Source organism: Drosophila nasuta, chromosome X, assembly GCF_023558535.2.
Source record: "Drosophila nasuta strain 15112-1781.00 chromosome X, ASM2355853v1, whole genome shotgun sequence".
NCBI classification, from domain to species: domain Eukaryota; kingdom Metazoa; phylum Arthropoda; class Insecta; order Diptera; family Drosophilidae; genus Drosophila; species Drosophila nasuta.
The window spans coordinates 22,570,756-22,587,036 of record NC_083459.1 but is presented as its reverse complement, the minus strand read 5'-3'; the positions used below and the strand labels follow the sequence as shown (position 1 = coordinate 22,587,036).

The following is a 16,281-nucleotide window of genomic DNA, read 5'->3' as shown; positions in this document are numbered from 1 at the left end:
GAGTAAACAAGCGAGGAACGTTGGTGGAAGATGAAGAGGAGAAGAAGAGGAATGGGTGTAACAGAGGGCTCGAAAATAAATAAATAAATTACGCAAATAACAAACAAAAGAAAACGCAGCGAGCGCGAAAACAAAGCGAAAGCCAAGACGAAAGGGAGAAAGAGCGAAATAGGGAAGAGGGAAATAAGAGAAGGGAGAAGGGAGAAGGGAAGAAAATAAAAATAATAATTCGCCACAATTTCATTTACATAATGACAGTGTGAAGCGGTTGCTCAGTTCAAGCTGAACCAGAAATTACAAAGGCCAACGAGTGACAGACAGAGAGAGAGAGAGGGGGGGGGAGTGGGAGTGGTAGAGAGAGGGGAAGAGAGAGAGCAAGCTCTCTGTGCGCCAGTCGAGCGAAATTCACACTTTTTAATGCGATAAATTTACAAGGCAGCTGGGAAATCTGCAGTCGACAGGCCTTAAAGTAAAGTAGGCAAGGCGGAGCAGCAGGAGCTTCACCTGCTGTGGGTGCGGTGAGAAGAAGAGGGAGAAAGAGAGGGTGAGGAAGGGAGAGAGGAAGAAGGTGAGGAACAGGAAGAGGAAGAGGCGAGGCAAGCGAAGGAGCAGAAGGAGCTTTACCTGCTGTGGTGAGGCAAGCAGCAGACGAAGAGGAGGAGGAAGAGGGAGAGGGAGAAAGGGAGAGGAGAGGTAGAGGTAGAGGGAGAATGGAAGAGTGAGAGGGAGGAAGAGAGAGGGAGAGGCAGGGAGTCAGCGAGAGCAGGAGAGGGCAACAATAAAACGTTTTAAAGAAAAATCCCCATGAGGATTAGCTTGGACCGCATAAATTTTGTAGGCAGAAGACAGCAGAAGGGCAAGGCGACAGGAAGGAAGGGGGGTAACGGAGTAGGAAGAAGAAGAAGAAGCAGAAGATGGAGCAGAGGGAAGGCGGGGGAATGGTTGATTGGTAGCCTTTAAGTCATTGCTGTGTTTGTGTTTGTAGCGGGAAATTGAAGACAATAGTCCTGCGAATTGACAGATTTTATGATATGCGCGATTCCCTCTGTGTGTGTGTGTGTGTCTCATTTGCATAGCAGGTGAAGAAGAAGGCGAAGAAGCAGCAGCAGCCAGGCTGTCTGCCACACATTCAATTGTTACCTGCCACGCGGCGGCAGTTGACAGTTAAATAAAAGCCATAAAAATGCGAAAAAGCTGCTGCTTTATTTTCATTATGCAAGCAAAGGGAAAGCGAAATCCAAAGCCGAAGCTGAAGAAAAACAAAAGCCGGCAGGAAAAACAAAGCCGAGGACGAAAGCGCAGCTGCCTTCGTTTTTATGCCCAGTTGATCTATGTATGTGTGTGTGTGTGAGTCTGAGCCTTGTTGCTTTGCATACTTTTAGGGGCACTCAAAGTCTGCTTTTCAAATTGAATTATGCACTTAATGGAGCGGGATAAGGCAAAAGCGAAAGCAAGAGCTGAGCCGAAAATTAAGAAAACCGTATAGAGAGTAAAGTAAAGAAAGAGAGCGAGAGGGAAGGAGAGAGAAAGAGGGGGACAGAGAAGAAGAGAGGGAGTGAGAGAAGCATAAGAAGCGAGATAGTTTTAAATAGCGAAAGCAAGAGCCGCAAATAAAGAAAACTATGCAAAGAGCAAGAGTAGAGAGAGTGAGAGAGAGGAAAAGAGAGAGAGAGGGAGACAGAGAGGAATAGAGGGAGAGACAGATAGAAAGAGAGAAAGGAAGCCAAAGTGAGATAGTTTTAAGCTAGTTTACGACGAGCGATAAACAATAAACGCAAAGTCTAATGCAAGCAAATGAGAAGTTGAGTAGGCAAAGCGAGAGAGAGAGGGAGACAGAGAGAGAGTGAAATGAAGTGAGAAATGAGTGAAAAATGAGGAAAAGGCAACAATCAATCGAGATTGAGTTGGTGTGGAGAAAAGCAAAAGCTTCGATAGGATTCATTAAACTCGATGATGAAAGGCAAAGACAAATTTCAAGCAAGATCTAGATTAGATATAGAATAATCCAAAAAGGGAGAAAGAGAGAGAAGGAGAGAGAGGGAGAGATAGAGAGAAAAAGAGAGAAAAAGAGAGAGAGACATAGCAGGGGGACAGGCAAATAAGTTTGTAATCGATTTGCAGTTGATCAGATTGCTATTAAAAGACAATTTGTTGTGCCATCAAGCATACGCCCCGTTGTCCAAATCTCATGCTCTATTTGCACAGCTAATTATAGCCGTATATACGCCCTCACTCCCCCCCATCACACCTTGCCACAGTGTCAATATCAATTACATGGCAAGCGAAAGAGCAAAAGAGAGAAAGAAAGAAAATTGACTGAGCGTAATCTATGCATAATATTGTACATGGGCAGGCACATCGAGCAGGCATCGAGCAGCCAAGCAGCCAAGCGAAACTGTCACTGCAAGGAGCCAAGGACTAAGCGGAGAACTGAACGATGAAGCAGCTCTCTCTCCCCTTGACCCTTGCTTGTGCTGGGCAAATCCGCTTTTTGCATTGACTCAGTCGCCCGAAAGTATGCAACAAGATTTGCGCGCTGCTCAATCATCATTAAAAAGCTGAACGAAGGAGGAGACAGCAAAGAGAAGCAGAGGGACAGAAGAAGAAAAAGAAGCGTCTCTTAACATTTCCCTTTTCAGTCGACTCACTCAAGCGCCACAAAGTGCTTCCTTTTTGGCCACAGCCACAGTCCAGGAGTCTCAAGCTTGGACTCGAATTCGTATTCGGAGCCTGTTGCTGAGGCAAATCCAAATTGAGATGTCGCCGCGTCGTTTTCGTTTCGTTTTCGCTTCCGCGCTGCAACTTCAAGCTGAAGAAGAAGAAGAAGAAGAAGAGCGACCACAAGCTGTGCGGCAACTTTGTCAAGCAATTATTTGTAGCAGCAGCAAACCAGCCAGTTTATTTTTGTATTACTTTCTTTTATACCCGCTGCCCATAGAGTTGAAGGGTATTTTAAGTATGTAACAGGCAGCAGGAGGTATCTCCGACCCTATTAAGTATATGTATTCTTGATCAGCGTCAGCAGCCGATGCGATATATGTTGCAAAGTCCGTCTGTCCGTCAGTATGCACTAGCGCTATAACAAATTGACGACTTTTGAATGTAGTACTCTATCGATATACCAAGTGCAGCCTTTGGTATATATTAGTATTTTTTGGACGACAATCTGGTATATTTTGTACTAATGTAGTATTCTATCAATATACAGTATATAACATTTGGTATATATTTTTAGTATTTTTGTGGTATATTGATTTTGGTATATTTTTAGACTGTTTTAGTTTTGACAGTCTGGTATATTTTGCACTCCATGGCATATTTGGAATGTAGTACTCTATCAATATACCTTTAAGTATTTTTTGTTGTATATTAATTTGGTATATTTCGAGTGCTTTGACCGAATATGTGGTATATTTGGTCTTCTATGGTATATTTTGAAAGTAGTACTATACCAATATACCAAATATATAATTGGGTACATTTTTAGTATTTTTGTCGTATATTAATTTGGTATATATTTTGATATATTTTTAATACTTTTGTGGTATATTAATTTAGTATATTTTCATATTAATACCGCACTATTTGGTTTTATTCAAAATGTGTAACAAGTATCTCACAGTCGAGCACACTAAACCGTAGCTTTCTTATTTGTTTTTTTTATGGTGTTGTGTTTGCCTTTCATATAAACGAGTGCAAATACTTTTTTAAGTGCCTGTGTGGCTGCTGTGTTGTATTGCTGTTGCTGTTGTTGATGTTGTTGTTGCTGTTGCCTGTCAATGGCAGTCGTAGTGGAAGTCGGAGTCGTAGTCGGCGTGTCACGTTGCCTGCCCTTTGAAGTGGCAAAATATTTGACAAGAAAATGACTTTTCCCGCAGGGGCGAGAGGTCATAGTCGAAGTAGAAGTGTGAGTCGGAGGAGGAGTCGGAGTCAGAGGCCAAATGCCAAATGCCAATTGCCTGAATGTCGACTTTCGACTTAACTAAACACGAACAAGAAAATCCTATGTACTTCCCCCCCTCTCAGCACTCTGCCCTCCTTCTGCTGCTCACATGAAGAGTTTCCCCTTTTCTTTTCGCTCAGTATTTTTTATTTTGTGCAACCTTTCAACTTGCTGGCATTTTGTGGCTGTGCAGCTTCTGAGGTCTGTTCAAATATATATTTGCTTATCAATCCACTTATCATTGAGTCCTCGCCGTGTTTATGTTATGACTGACTTTGCAGCTCAGCTCGAAGCTCAACATTCAGCATTCAGCAAAAGATTTACCTCAAAATCCAATCTCACAAACAAAGCCAACAACAAATCGAATGGCGAAAGTGTCTGAAGAATTCAGCATGTGAAATCATCTGCTGTCTTTCTATATGTCGATTACCAATCCCAATCAAAATATTAGAAATATGTAAACTAAAAATACGTGATATAATTCAAGCTTGATATTAAAGCAATCTTTTTACAATTTTTCACACTTTTTATGTACAATTAGGTCCAATCTTGATACAAAGACAAGAAAACTGAAATGAAAGCTACTTAAATCTACAACAATTTAAACATTAAATGCAAAATGAGTAGGAAATTTATAAATTTATTTATTTTTTTTTTTTTTTTGTCATGCAGAATTTAATTCTAGACTACAACGAAAGAAGTCAGATTTGAACACTGAATACTTATTCCCTAAACGAGTTCAAGATTTTAATCACATTTATATAGCCTTCACTTCATTTGTGTATTTTATTGGTACATTCATTTGGTAAATATAAGGAAAAATATTGTTTTCAATACTCTACTGTCGCTTTCTTATTTGTTAATTTTTAATTTATTTACTTATATTTGATAATAATAGATTCTAACTTGATTCTATTGAAAAATTGATCTTATTTATTTTTTAAATAGTAGTTATTTTCATAAAATTTGTTCTGTAAGTTGACTGCATTTCTGTTTTATTGAATGATATTTAAAAATGGGTGTTGTTTTATTTAAAACAAAACAATGCAGTATTAATTTTAAAATTCACAAATTTAATATACCACAAAAACACAATAATTACACAAAACGCTATATTTAGAATATCATTAAATTACTACATTCGAAATATAGCAGAGAGGTCAAAATATTATCAGTTAAAGCAGCTAATTAGGCGTAATTTGCCATACAGAATTACTTAATAACTTCCTCAATTTTTATACGATCACAATCAAATTCACAAGAATCAGAAATACTATATTGTTTATTTCTTCCTCTTCTGACAACTTCCTCTTAAAGTTGTTCTGCTCTTATCATTTCTTATTTATCTCCTTTTATCGAAGAGTCAAATAAATCAAACAGACATTTCACAACTATATCATTTGTCTCTCACATATGAAAATTCTGGAGGATTCGAAAAGTGAATGTGAGAATTGTTTAAGACAAAATCTAATGCTGGAAAGCAAGTTGTTTTGTTCATTGTCTAGTTTGTAAATTTGTAATTGAAATATTTTCACAATTGTGTTGCTAGTTGTTGTCTTTTATCCTCCTCCCTCCTTCTCTTTCCCCTCCTCCCTTCGCCTCCCTTCTCTCTTCACCAGACAGCGAGCGACTTCCACTTGAGTTTAATTATATTTTGCCCCCGTCCGACAAGAGGAACTTTTGTGCATTTGCCTTGTTTATTTTTATTACTTTGTGCGGTGGCTGCTGCCACTTTATTTACATGGAATTTTTTTCAATTTACCTTTATGGCCGAGCAGGCGGAGGCCCAGTCGACGACTTCTGCGAATGTCCTGGCCCAGACTCTGGCCGGCGCCATTCAAGTTAATTAAGTGCTCAGTCTTCCCTCAGACTCCCTCCCTCTCTCTTTCTCTCTCACTCCCTCTCCCTTGCTCTCCCTCTCGCTCTCTCTGTTGTATTGGGGATGCGACGCGTTTGGTTTTTGTGGTCTGACGCCGATTTAGATTTCCGTGGGGCGTCAATTGCATGCAGCTCCAGCTAATTTGGCCCAATGTCTTTCTCTCTTTCTCTCTCTCTTTCCCTCTCTATTTCTATCTCTGTCTCTGTCTGGGGTAATTGAGGTGCTCACTAAGTGGCCAAATATCCGCTGGCTGCTTCTGCTTTTCTGCTGTGATTTCCCAATGCGAATGCGAGTGAATTTTGAGGGCGCATTTGAATTTCCGACGCAATTTCCGCTGTCAACACCTTCTGTCAGATCTGTCAGACACAACATCACACACACACACTCACACACGCACACTTAAACACACTCAGCCACTTGACTCGTTGACTGAATGTTTGTTGTACTTTGTTTTCGCTTCGTTTTTTTGTTGCGCGCTGCGTTTTTTCTATGTTTTGCGTTGCGTTGCGGAAACGGAAATTGTTAGGCTTAATAGACAGTTCGAATTTCCGGTTGACTAGCCCCCCTCTCCATCTCTCTCTCTCTCTCTTCAGTGCTCTTCTTTTGATGTCAACTTCCCGCATTTGTTTTGCCTTCCTTTTGCTTTCACATTCACACACAGAGCTCTGGGCAATCATCATTCCATTCTATCATCATTCTGTTCGCCTTCTTTTCTCTGCTCATTTCCTCATTTCGCTTTCGCTTTCGTCAGTTCATCATCCTCATTTCAACAATATGCACTCCCATCCATTTTACTACAATCAAAGTGAAATCAATTGAATTCAAGCAAAGTTTTTGCTCAATCACCTATTTAATTATATTTTATAGTTATTCAAGGCTGCCCCTTTAATTTATGACAGCTTATTGAATATATTTCTTGTTTGTATTTACATTTTGTTTAATTTATATAGTTATTCATTTTTATTTAATCACTTAATCTAACAACAACACGAAATTTAGTCTCAGTTATATTTCGCATTTCATTTGAAACTATATTGAATTTAATTTAATTTATTTTTTACTTTTGACTTATTTCAATTTAAATTTCCAACTTATTCAACTCAATTTAATTCAATTGTATTACTTCATTTTTCTTTTTCTTTATTCAAATTCAATTTCATACTTATTTCAACATAATTTAATTCAATTATTTTACTTTTTATATTTATGTTCTGTGAAATTCGATCATAATTTTGCATTTTTCAAACTTTTTTCTTACTTCTGACTTATTTCAATTTCTAACTTATTCAATGCAATTTAATTCAATTAAATTCAATTCAACTATGTATTTTACTTTATTGCTGACTTCTTAGACTCCTTTCATATTTTGGTATATTAATATGGTATATTTTGTACTTCACTGTGTATTTTGAATGTAGTACTATACCGATATACCAAATATAGCTTGGTATATTAAAATCAGACTGTTTTGCCTGACAATCAGGTTTGTTTCATACACTATGGTACATTTTGAATGAATGCCTTCGGCATATTTCAGTATTTTGTTTGGTATATTTATAGAGTATGATATTATTGAAAATGGGTAGCTGGCATCTCAGCTTTCTTACTTGGTTTATACTTTATACTTTCAACTGCTAAGAATTTAAAAACTGAAACTGTTATTTAGCTTTCAAGTTGAAGCAAATCCATATTGCTTAAACCTGTGTGTCAACATTATTAATTCGATGGCTGTGCTCTCTTGTGCTTGCAGATACTGCGTTGAGTTCGAGGTGATAAAGGCATCTAAAGCGTGCCACAAGCTGCCGCCCTACAATCTGATGCTGGAAGGTGAGTGAATGGAAAGGGGAAAGGAAAAGGGAGAAGGGACTGTGAATCGAAGGGTCGATCGATAGATGGCGATGAATGTGATTAGAAATGGAGCTGAATCAAATTGCGAATCTCTCTGTCTCTGTTGCCGCAGGCGATCGCATCACAGTGCGCTGTGACCTCGAGGCTCTCATTCAGGACAAGGAGCAGCAGGGAAGCAGCAGCAGCGGAGGAAGAGGCGCCTCCACAATGACAACAACAAGCACGACGACGACGACGACGACAAGTACACACAAGGCACATGGCTATCTGATGGAGGATGGCGGCGATGAGAGTAAGGACATCAGCAGCAGCAGCAGCGGAGGCAACAATAATGACAACGAGGACAATGAGGAGGAACAGCAGCAATTGGAAGAAGACGACAGCGAGGAGGAGGATGCACAGAACATGCTCGAGACGGAAGCGGAAATGGGATTAGGAATGGGAATGGGAACTGGAGCGGATGCGGAAACGGAAACGGGAGGCGACAGCGAGAGCAGCAGCAACGAGCAGCAATTGAAGCGCCAACGGCAATCGCATCGTTCTCGTAGCGCGACGTCGACAGCGTCGAAGCGGAGCAGCAACAGCAACAGCAAGAGTGCCACAGTGCCTGCCATGCCACAGTCGTTGCAGTTGCAGCAACAGTTGCCACTCAGCTACCATTGCCGTGGCGAGGGGCTGTCGGGACGCACGACGCGCTGGAGCGCTCTGGCGGCGCCTTCGTGTCGCGGCAAATGGCTGCGCCTGACCATCGGTCCGCCCAAGAAGTGCAACCACGCGCAGTTCATATTCATCTAAGCGAGTGAATGAATACGAGTATGAGTGTATGAGTGTAGGGTATACGCCTAGTCTATGTAGCGAAGAAGAGTTCACAGAGAAAGGAAGAGAGAAGTGGAGTTCGAGCTGGAGTTCGAGCTAGAGTTCGAGCTAGACTTCCAGCTAGAGTTCGAGCTAGAGTTCGAACTAGAGTTCGAGCTAAAGTTCAAGCTAGAGTTCGACTTGAAGTTCGAGTTCGAGTAGGAATTCGAGTTCAAGTTTGAGTTGGAGTTCGAGCTCAAGTTCGAGGCTAAGTTCGATATCGAGTTGGAGTTCCAGTTCAAGTTCGAGTTCGAGTTCGAGTTCTTCAGATGCTCGCTCATTCATATCACAAACCCGCAGCCTAATCATATCGATCTTCAACACCTCCCACACACATATACACACCTACACACACACCTGCACACACATTCGAAGAGAGAAGAGAAGAGCAGAACTCGCATGTAAGTGTTTAAGATTTAAGCAAAGTTAATTAAGTAACAAAAAAGTGTTTTTTTTTTGTGTCCCTTCCCCCAAATGTCCGAGTCCGCAGCATAGTAAATCGCATAGTAATTTAGTAGTGACGAAAGTGGAAAATATTGAAAAAGTACAGTAGTAACTCGCTGCAGCACTCGCTGCCTTCTAACTGTACCCCAAGTTGTAAATAGAATATAAACATTCTCCTCCAAAAAAAAGACGCGAACGCTACTTTCCGACACAGTTCATAGTGAAAGATCAAAGAAATATGTGTGAAAAATATGAAGATAAAATAAAGCTAAAGATGATGATGATGATATAATACTATAACTATAACCATAATTATAATGATATTAGCCCCCCCAAAATATACACATGATTATTGTCACTAGAGAGAAAGCGAACCAGAGAGAGAAGAGAGAGAAGCAAGAATTAGCATAGAATCCCGCCCCTAACCCAACCACGCCCCTCTTCCAAAAGGGGGAACTAACGAACTAGCTGAAATCGGAAATGAATCGAGGCATTCAATCGATCGATCCCCGTTTGGTTTAGCTATAAGAAACAATTAATAATTTACGCATACGCAGTGTGTACATCATGCTTAACCATTAGTTCATAGTTTTACTTGCAAACTAAAAGTAGTAACTAAGCACACACACACACACACACACACACACACACACAAATAATTCTGCCACTGAAATAATTCTGATAAAGTTCATTCTGATTACTTTAAAGTCCGTCTGTCTGACATCAATCCAATTCGAGTTAGTATTTTATGTTCAATTTTTATGCCCGCTACAGGGGAGAAGGGTATTATAACTTTGTGCACGTATATATATTCTCGATCAGCGTCCGTCTGTCTTTCCGTCCGTCCGTATGAACCCCAAGATCTCAGAGACTAAAAGAAATACAAATATCATTTTTTTGACAGCATTTTTAATATTTAAAAGCAGATAAAGTTTACTTCAAATGTTTGCCACGCCCACTACCAACAAAAATAAAAAAAACAAGAGGTATTTTGAAGCTAGACTCCCGAATTTTGGTACATTTAATATTAACTACAGTATTTATGATTCCTAAGTTAGTTTAGGTCTCATCTCATACAAATTGTAGAAGTTATTAAAGGAAAACTTTGATGCTTTGGCTGAAAACCTGGTATATTTTGCCATCTATGATATATGTCGAATGTAGTACTTCATCGATATACCAAATACAGCCTTTGGTATTTTTTTTAGCATTTCTGTGGTATATAAACTTTTTATATTTTCAATGTAGCACTTTATCAATATACTAAATATAGCATTTGGTATATTTTAGTATTTTCCGGTATATTGTTTGGTATATATTTAAGAATAATACCGCACTGTTTTGCTTTTATTCAAAAGGGGTAGCGGGTATTTACATGTCATTATTATTATTTTTATTATCATTATTATTATTATGATTATTACTATTATTTTTATTTTATTTATTATTATTATTATTCCATCTTAAGAGAGATAACTGTGAACTGCCAACTGTTCCTATAGCTGAGATGCAGACTTGAAATATCTGCTGCTATTATTTTGTTCAATTCAATTTTAATAGTGAATCAGAAAAGTTAAACGGCACCAAGCAGCACAACAAAATTTGTTGCTAACTGTAACACACACACACACATATATACACACACTCAAACACACACACTTCATTTACACACACACGTACAGAAAGATATTCATCAAAAAGAAAAAGAAAATAGAAACATTTGCAGCTTGATGTCAGAAAAAAAAAGCAAAGCAAAAAGAATGAACATGATTAAGAAAATAACGCAAATGCAAGTCAAAGTCAAAAATGAGAATCCAAGAAACAAATGAAATTCGAATAATAAGAATAATAATAATAATTACATAATACTAAATAATGGTCATGAAATGGAAATCGAGAAATTCACAATAAAGAAACAAGAATATTATTTTAAAACAAAATTCTGTGATGTGTTGTTGTGTTGTGCATTGATGTGATGTGGAATTTTCCCCATTTGTCGCGACTTGTCGCGACCTGTTGCAACTTGTTTGACGCTTCGCTCAGCTGATTCAACGTTTACCGTTTGACCCAATTTGCGGGGCAGGTGACGACGCAGAGAGTGAGGCAGATGCCTAAGGCAACAGCTGTCGCCGCCGGTTTCTCAAATTTCTCCACCTCGCGAGAGCACGAAGCAGACGGAGAAGAGACAATGGGCCAAACTGGCTTTCAGCTCGAAGAAAGAGAGAGAGAGAGAGAGAGAGAGTAGAACTCACTTTCGAGTTCTTCTTGAGTTGACAGACTTGAATCGCTAAGCTAATTGATTAGTCTCCAAGTAAACGCAAGCCGAAGAAGACGTCGCTGGTTGGATTGAGTTGGATTTTGGATTTAGTTTCGATTGGATTGAAAGACCGTTAAACACTCACAACACTTTGGATATTTGTTGTTTGGTTTCCCGATTTGGTTTTCGAGCGTTTCTTTATTGCGATGCGGTGCGTACCTCGAATTGTGATTCATTCATCATTCAGTCAGTCACTCACTCAGTCAGTCAGTCAGTTAGTCAAGTCACTCTGTCAGTTCAGTCCGTCAATTGCGGTTCTCTGGTCGCGAAGAAAGTTGTCTTCAAAACATGTTAATTGTCTTTGGTGTCGCGGCAACGCGTCACACAACCAACTTACACAAAGCCAAACTGTTTCACCAAACGCAACTTCCATCTAATCCCATCGAGGGTATCCACAATTGACGAGTGTTGATCTACATAATTAGTAAAGGTTTAACCATTTTAAGCTATCAAACTGCAAACTTCTTTGATTCTACATCAATGAACCGAGTTGTGAAGTAGGAATTCAAGCAGAGTAGAAATCAAGCTTTATATTAAAGAAATTCCATTTAAATAAAGGGAACCATTTAGAATTACAATTCTTAAATAAAAAGATTAAAGAAATTATATTTAAATATAGGGATCAATTTCATTAATATCAAGCTTTATTCCTGCATAACAATTCTAGTCTTTTATTCCTACTTTTCAATGGAATCAAAGTTACACATTTGAATGCAATTTCGAAATACATTTCACTTCACTACAAATTAGACTCTAAAACATTTTAAATTGATGTCCATAAAATACACAGAAAATTTGAGTTGTAACTAAAGATTGTAAAAGATTGAATCAGAAGATTAAGTGCAATTTCAAACCAGAGCTGCACTTTATATAAATACAATCAGAAGTAACTTGAAGGATTATTCTCTGAAGAAATGGTGGGAAATAGTAAAGTAAATTCGGAATAAATTCCAAATAAAATACTAAGAAAATTTAGGTTGTATATATTGAGACTAACTTCAGACGATTTGTGTTAGGAGAACTTTAAACACATTTTCAAAACAGAGACCCACTTTTTTTATGTAGATACATTAAGAAGTAATATCAAAGATAACTCCTTAAAGCAAATGGTAAAAAATAGTGAACTAAATTCGGAATGAATTGCAAATGAAAAACAAACAAAATTTAAGTTGGATGTTCTAATTATTGTAGATTGAGAGTAACTTCAGAGGGATTAAATTAGAAACACTTTAAACGCAATTTCAAATCAAAGCTGCATCAAATCAAAGAAGTAATTTCTAAGATAATTCCCTTTAAAAAAATGGTGGCAAAAAGTTGAGTTAATTTAGAGGAAATCGCAAATTAAATCCATACAAAATTGGGTTACTCTGAGAATATTAAGAGTAAACTCAGAAAATTTGAATTGGGAGAACTTTTTCAAAAGAGAGCTGCACTTTATATAGATCAATGGCATCGCAGAGCAGCATGAGAACGCCGCAGCTGCCGTTGACTGTGCTCCTTCTGTTGATGTTTCTGGTCAGCACACTGAATGGCATCGAGGCGCTGCGAAGGAACTTCGATGGACGCCAGACGAGTCTCAACACAAACACAAACATTCCGCTGTGGAAGCAGCGCGTAAGTTCTCAATTTCAATTGTTTTATTGTTGTCATTAATTTCACATTTATTCTGTTATTTTTAAAGGCATGTGAGAAGCCGCAAAAGTACAAGATGAACTCGCACTACACCTGCGACGAGAAGGGAGATGTCAAGTGTCTTCCTGGGTGGCAGGGCGATCTCTGCCAGGTGCCGATGTGTCGTCGAGGCTGCGATCCCATGAATGGTAAGATGAAGATTGTCTCTGCCTCAGACTCTGACTCATCTATGACTCTCTCTCTCTCTCTCTCTCAGGCTACTGCCAACGTCCGGGAGAGTGTCGTTGTCGCATAGGGTACAGCGGGGAGCAGTGTGATAAATGCATTCCGCTGCCCGGTTGCCAGCATGGGACTTGCAACAAACCCTTCGAGTGCATCTGCAAACCGGGCTGGGACGGACTCTTCTGCACCGAGCGTAAGTTGAGCGCAATCTAAAGTAAGAGATGTTTCTAAATAACGATTCCATCGCTGCAGCCAGCTGCCGCAGTGGCTGCCACAGCACTCGTGGCTACTGCGAGGCACCTGGCGAGTGTCGCTGCCGCATCGGGTGGGCGGGACGCAGTTGCAGCGAGTGCGCCACGATGCCGGGATGTCAGCACGGGACTTGCAACAAGCCACTCGAATGCCTCTGCCAGCCGGGCTACACGGGTCTCCTCTGCCAGACAGGTGAGTGTGATTACTCTCTTATAAAGTATAAAGTATACTGTATATGCTAAACCAGGTTCATCTTTGATTAAAGTCAAGGGAAAACTCTTAACTGAAAGTGCAATAATTTTTTTAACCCCCTAAATCTATAAGGTAGAAGAGTATTATAACTTTGTGACTCCAAAAGGAGGCATCTTCAACACAATCTATATTTTTGATCAAAGTCCGTTTGTCTGTCTATAGTTTTTTCTTCGTCAGCACTTGTTATGTTTACACGCAAATCAAAAGTGTAATAAATGAACTATTTGGTATATTTGTAGTATATTTGCGGTATATTAATTTGGTATATTTTAAATGTCATACTATATCAATGTACCAAGTATACCCTCTGGTACATATTTTAGTATTTATGTGGTATAATAATATGGTATATTTTTAGACTGCGAACAATCTGGTATATTTTTACTTCCATATCTGTCATATCAATATACATATGTCAACGTATGTCAGTATCAATATGTCGAATCCAGACTTTGGTAATTTTTTTTTTGTATATCAATTCGGTATATTTTAGAGTACGCTGGCTGGTAATCTAGTATATTTTGTATGATGCAATATATCAATATACCAAAATAACATTTAGTATATTTTTAGTATTTTGTGGTATATCAATTGGGTATATTTTAAAAATAATACCACACTTAAATCTGAAACAATTTGAAATATAAGTAAAGGTTATTCTTATAGCTGTGGATTACTAATATATTTAGAGCTATGATTGATTTTAGAAACTTTGTTTGATTTATGATAGAATATATAAATTTGTGAATTATGTTGTCAGTTGGCAACAAACATTTGATATTTGATATGTTATTATTGCCAAGAGACAACAAAGCTTTTTTGATGTATGAAAATCTATCCGTTCTATCCATCATCTTGGATAGCGCTGTCTCACAAACTGCAGCTTGCAAATTAGCTCGCATTTATTTAGTATTCTTCAATAATTAAACAACACATTTTGCAGCACTTTGCGCCTCGGACTGCAACAAGCAGCATGGCTACTGCCGCAAGCCTGGCGAGTGTCGGTGAGTCGAACTCTGCAGCCTAAAAGCCTTCAACTTCAACTACGTACCTCTCTCTCTCATCTTCTCTTGCAGCTGTAAAGTGGGCTGGACGGGGGCGCAGTGCGACAAATGCTTTCCGTATCCTGGCTGCGTCAACGGCGACTGCGACGCGCCGTGGGAATGCAACTGCCGACCAGGCTGGGGCGGCATGCTATGCGATGAGAGTAAGTTTGACGCAAGTATTTGCATTTGCATCTGCTCCTACTAACAACCTTCCCTTCTTCTTCCCCCCGTCTGCACTGCAGAGCTGAGCTATTGCAGCGATCATCCGGAGACGTGCGAGAACAACGGCAAATGCATCTCGCTGAGCCGTGAGGATGGCAGCTATCGTTGCCACTGCCGTCAAGGGTATCTGGGCAAGAACTGTGAGATTGCCGATGACTTTCTGCTCACCTCGGTGGCGCCACCACGCATCACGCCACCGGATTCGGAGTCAGAGTCAGAGTCGGTCACAGCTGCTGGGCCTGAGGATGAAGTGGATGACTCGGTGGAGAAGCAGTCGACGACAAAGTTGGCAACAAACAGTGCAAATTTCACGACAACAACACCGAGAACAACCACAACAGCAACAGCCGAGGCAGCAACAGCAGCAGTGACTGTGGCAGCAACAGCAACAGCATCGAGTGGCAATGGCAAGGAAGAGGCAACAGAGAAAACGACGACAACGACAACGACAACACGTGCCGCAGGCAGCGGCAGCCACAATGCGACTAATGAAGCGTTAAGCGATGTTGCAGCTGCTGATGAGGCGACAACATTGAGGCGTGCCACGACAACAACAACAACAGCAACAGCTACAGCAAACTTTACACTAACAACAACTACAACAGAGGCTGCTGCAACAAGTGGCAGTGGCAGTGGCAGCAAGGACGATGCCACACAATTGAATGCACAGGAACAGCTGACGGCAAAGCCCATCAAGCCAGACCACAATCAGCAGCAGGATAACAACAACAACAACAACGATGACGATGACGATGATGATGATGATGACGATGATGATGACGAAGAGGATGATTACGAGGATGGCGATGGCGATGGAGAGGAATACGAGGACGAAGAGGATGACAACGATCAAATCATACCAAATATTATCTGAGCAATGGGCAAACAAATTGCCTCGAATTTAAATGCAATTCTATTTTTTTTATTATTATTTATTTTGTTTTCATTTTTAGTTATTAAATTAAATTATTTATTCAATTCTATTTTTTTATTGTTATATATTTTATTTATTTTGTTTTCTTTTTTGGATATAAAATTAAATTATTCAATTACCAATCGCCAATAATCTTGCCTACGAACTTTAAAAAAGCTCAATTTTAGTTATGCTTGCTTTTAGTATGTCCAATTAAGTGCGACATCAATTATTTGCGGCATACTTTTACCTCCACTTTGGACATTCTGCTGCTGCTTTTATAAAGCATACTTTTAGGATGTGCATTAATGACAATGCTGCGGCACTTGAAATTTGACATTGCCAAAATTAACCGCGGCATACTCTTAAGATGTACTTTTCTAACGATTCCGCAACTAATATTTTGCAGCATACTTTTACTGCGCCTCCTAAATTTTTGCATTTCTGCTTGCTGCT

At 39.5% G+C, this 16,281-nt stretch overlaps 2 protein-coding genes across 4 annotated transcripts in view; both read left to right on the top strand.

The window, feature by feature from the left end:
* The window catches only part of LOC132796304 (uncharacterized protein DDB_G0271670), a 103,062-nt gene extending 92,154 nt beyond the window's left edge, over positions 1-10,908 (top strand). For all 3 annotated transcript variants that reach the window (XM_060807429.1, XM_060807430.1, XM_060807428.1), the window contains 2 exons: positions 7,573-7,649; positions 7,783-10,908. In XM_060807429.1, coding sequence (XP_060663412.1) covers positions 7,573-7,649; positions 7,783-8,465 — 760 coding nt within the window. In that variant the 3' untranslated portion in view covers positions 8,466-10,908. The remainder of the gene's footprint in view (positions 1-7,572; positions 7,650-7,782) is intronic.
* Positions 10,909-11,265: 357 nt separating this feature from the next.
* On the top strand, positions 11,266-15,844 carry LOC132795159 (spore coat protein SP65). The gene is made up of 8 exons (XM_060805693.1): positions 11,266-11,437; positions 12,729-12,900; positions 12,968-13,106; positions 13,175-13,333; positions 13,393-13,584; positions 14,588-14,648; positions 14,721-14,851; positions 14,933-15,844. Exons 1-8 carry the CDS (start codon positions 11,433-11,435, stop codon positions 15,784-15,786), a joined length of 1,713 nt encoding a protein of 570 aa, XP_060661676.1. The 5' UTR covers positions 11,266-11,432; the 3' UTR covers positions 15,787-15,844.
* Positions 15,845-16,281: the final 437 nt, after the last annotated feature.